Source organism: Eurypyga helias, unplaced genomic scaffold, assembly GCF_000690775.1.
Source record: "Eurypyga helias isolate BGI_N326 unplaced genomic scaffold, ASM69077v1 scaffold13556, whole genome shotgun sequence".
Classification (NCBI taxonomy): domain Eukaryota; kingdom Metazoa; phylum Chordata; class Aves; order Eurypygiformes; family Eurypygidae; genus Eurypyga; species Eurypyga helias.
In genome coordinates, this window is record NW_010254748.1 from 3,258 (window position 1) to 5,539 (window position 2,282).

The following is a 2,282-nucleotide window of genomic DNA, read 5'->3' on the forward strand; positions in this document are numbered from 1 at the left end:
CCAACCCCCACAGCAGGTAGTCCTGTCCCATCTTGAGCCTCAGAGCGTCTCGGCACTGCCGGTGGCTCACAAAGGTCCGGTTGCTTCCAGCTGGGTCCTCGTCGGTGCCTGTCCCATGGGAAGGGGACACACAGGTGACACATCACCCCCACCCCAACAGGGGCACCCACTTGGCCGTGTCCTGCCGTGGGGAGCTACTGGCCTCCTTGGTGGCACCACCCCATCGGTGTCATCAGCTGCGGGTGACACCAGTCCCCTCCAGCTTTCCCCAGCGCCCCTTGGGGTCTCCACCCTACCTGGGTGACACCACCCCTCATGGGCGTCCCCAGCACCCCTGGGTGCCACCAACTCACCTGGGTGTCCCTCTCCAACAGGTGCCCCCAGCACCGTTGGGTGATGCCAACCCACCCTGGGGGCCCCCCAAGACACCGCAGTGACACCGACCCACCTGGATGTCCCCGCCCCTGGCTGTCCCCAGCCCTAGGTGACCCCCACCACGTCCCTCTGGGTGGCCTTGTCCCCCCACCCCGGGGTGCTCGTACCCATCTTGATGACCGAGAGGATGTTCATGATGTAGTTGTCATGGGACGGCGTCTGCTCCATTGCCATCAGCCTCACCTTGTACACTGGGGAGGGGGATGTCACCGTGTCACCCCCACCCCTAGACACCACCCCGCTCCAGGGTGGCCCCTCGGCATGTGGGGAGTCGTCTGTCCCTGCCTTTCCTCCCCATGTCCCTCTACATCCCCACCCATCCTTCTTGCCCCTCCGTGTCCCCTCTTGTCTCTCCGTGTCCCTCTATGGCCCTTTATGTCCCCAACCATACCCTATACATCCCGACTACGCCCCCCCCATGACCCCATATCCCCCCTTATCCTTCCATGACCCCACGTCCCCCAGGATGTCCCACCGTAGTCAACTCCCGGCTCGCAGGCACGGTCAATGCGTTGGTTGACGGTGATCGGGACGTCTTGCTTGTGCCGCATGAAGCAGTTTTCTGTGGGGACACGGAGACACAGTCATGACAAGGTCTGCTGTGGCAGTGACATTTCCCATCATGGCAGGGACATGTCCCACCATGGCAGGGACATGACTCCATCACGGTCATGACACAACCCATCTGGTCAATGACGTCCCATCGTGGCCGTGATGTGTCCCATCATGGCCATGATGTGTCCCATCATGGCCATGACGTGTCCCATCATGATAGGGGTGTTGACCCAGCCTGTCCCCACATCCCAGGGTCCCCATGTCACCTTCAGCGCAGCGGCACACGTCCCCGTAGCAGATCTTGCTCAGTTTACCACCGTCCTTGTCCGGATGGTAGAAACGGGTGCAGCGGTCATCTGCAGAGACGGGGGGACATGAGGGGACAGGAGGGGACACAAGGGGGAAGGAACAGTGGTGACATGTGGAGGGAGAGGGTCAGCAGGAGATGCAAGGGGACGTGGGGACATAGGGGCCATGGGGACACAGGCACGGGGATAAGATCAGCAGGGACGTGGTGGGACGAAGGGACAGGAGGGGACACAGAGGGAGGACACAGAGGGGACTTTGTGGAAGCAGGGGGCACAGAGTGTGGGGACGGAGGGGACTTGAGGGGGACACAAGGGGACACAGGGCGCACCGATCTTGTAGTAGCTGTAGACGGTGACGGCCGCGGGCTGGATCAATCCCACCCGGAATCGCTGGTGGGCTTTGAAGGAGAAACACTCCTCCGCCTTGTGCGAGATCTGGGGACGGGGACATGGGGACAGAGGGACACGGGGATGGCAGTCATCCCCCACCCCCAGCCTGGACCTGTCCCCAGCCATGTCCCCATGCTGTCCCTCTCCATGACCTGGACCCATCCTGGTCCTTGACCTCACCCCTGAGACCCTTTTCCCATCCCCACCTTTGTCCCCATCCATGTCCCCAACTTCACTCCCATCTTTGTCCTTGTTTCAGTCCCTATCCATGTCCCCAACCCCACCTGTGTCCTCATCCCATCCCTGTCCCTTCCCACGTCCCCAATTCCATCCTATACCCATCTTTGTCCCTGTCCCCATCCCTGTCCCATCACGTCCCCATTACTGTCCCCATCCCTGTCCTATCATGTCCCATCCCTGTCCCATCTCCTCCCTGTCCCCATCCCTGTCCCATCACGTCCCCATTACTGTCCCCATCCCTGTCCTATCATGTCCCATCCCTGTCCCATCTCCTCCCTGCCCCCATCCCTGTCCCACCCTGTCCCCATCCCTGTCCCATCCCCTGTCCCTTCATGTCCCCATCCATGTCCTCCC

The 2,282-nt window shown here is 61.7% G+C and overlaps 1 protein-coding gene across 1 annotated transcript in view; it reads right to left on the bottom strand.

The window, feature by feature from the left end:
* The window catches only part of LOC104510764 (venom factor-like), a gene marked incomplete at both ends in the record, with an annotated part of 17,764 nt that overhangs the window by 351 nt on the left and 15,131 nt on the right, over positions 1–2,282 (bottom strand). The window contains 5 exon segments of the mRNA XM_010153117.1: positions 1–108; positions 543–626; positions 911–997; positions 1,257–1,346; positions 1,628–1,733. Of these exon segments, the coding sequence (XP_010151419.1) occupies positions 1–108; positions 543–626; positions 911–997; positions 1,257–1,346; positions 1,628–1,733 (475 nt within the window).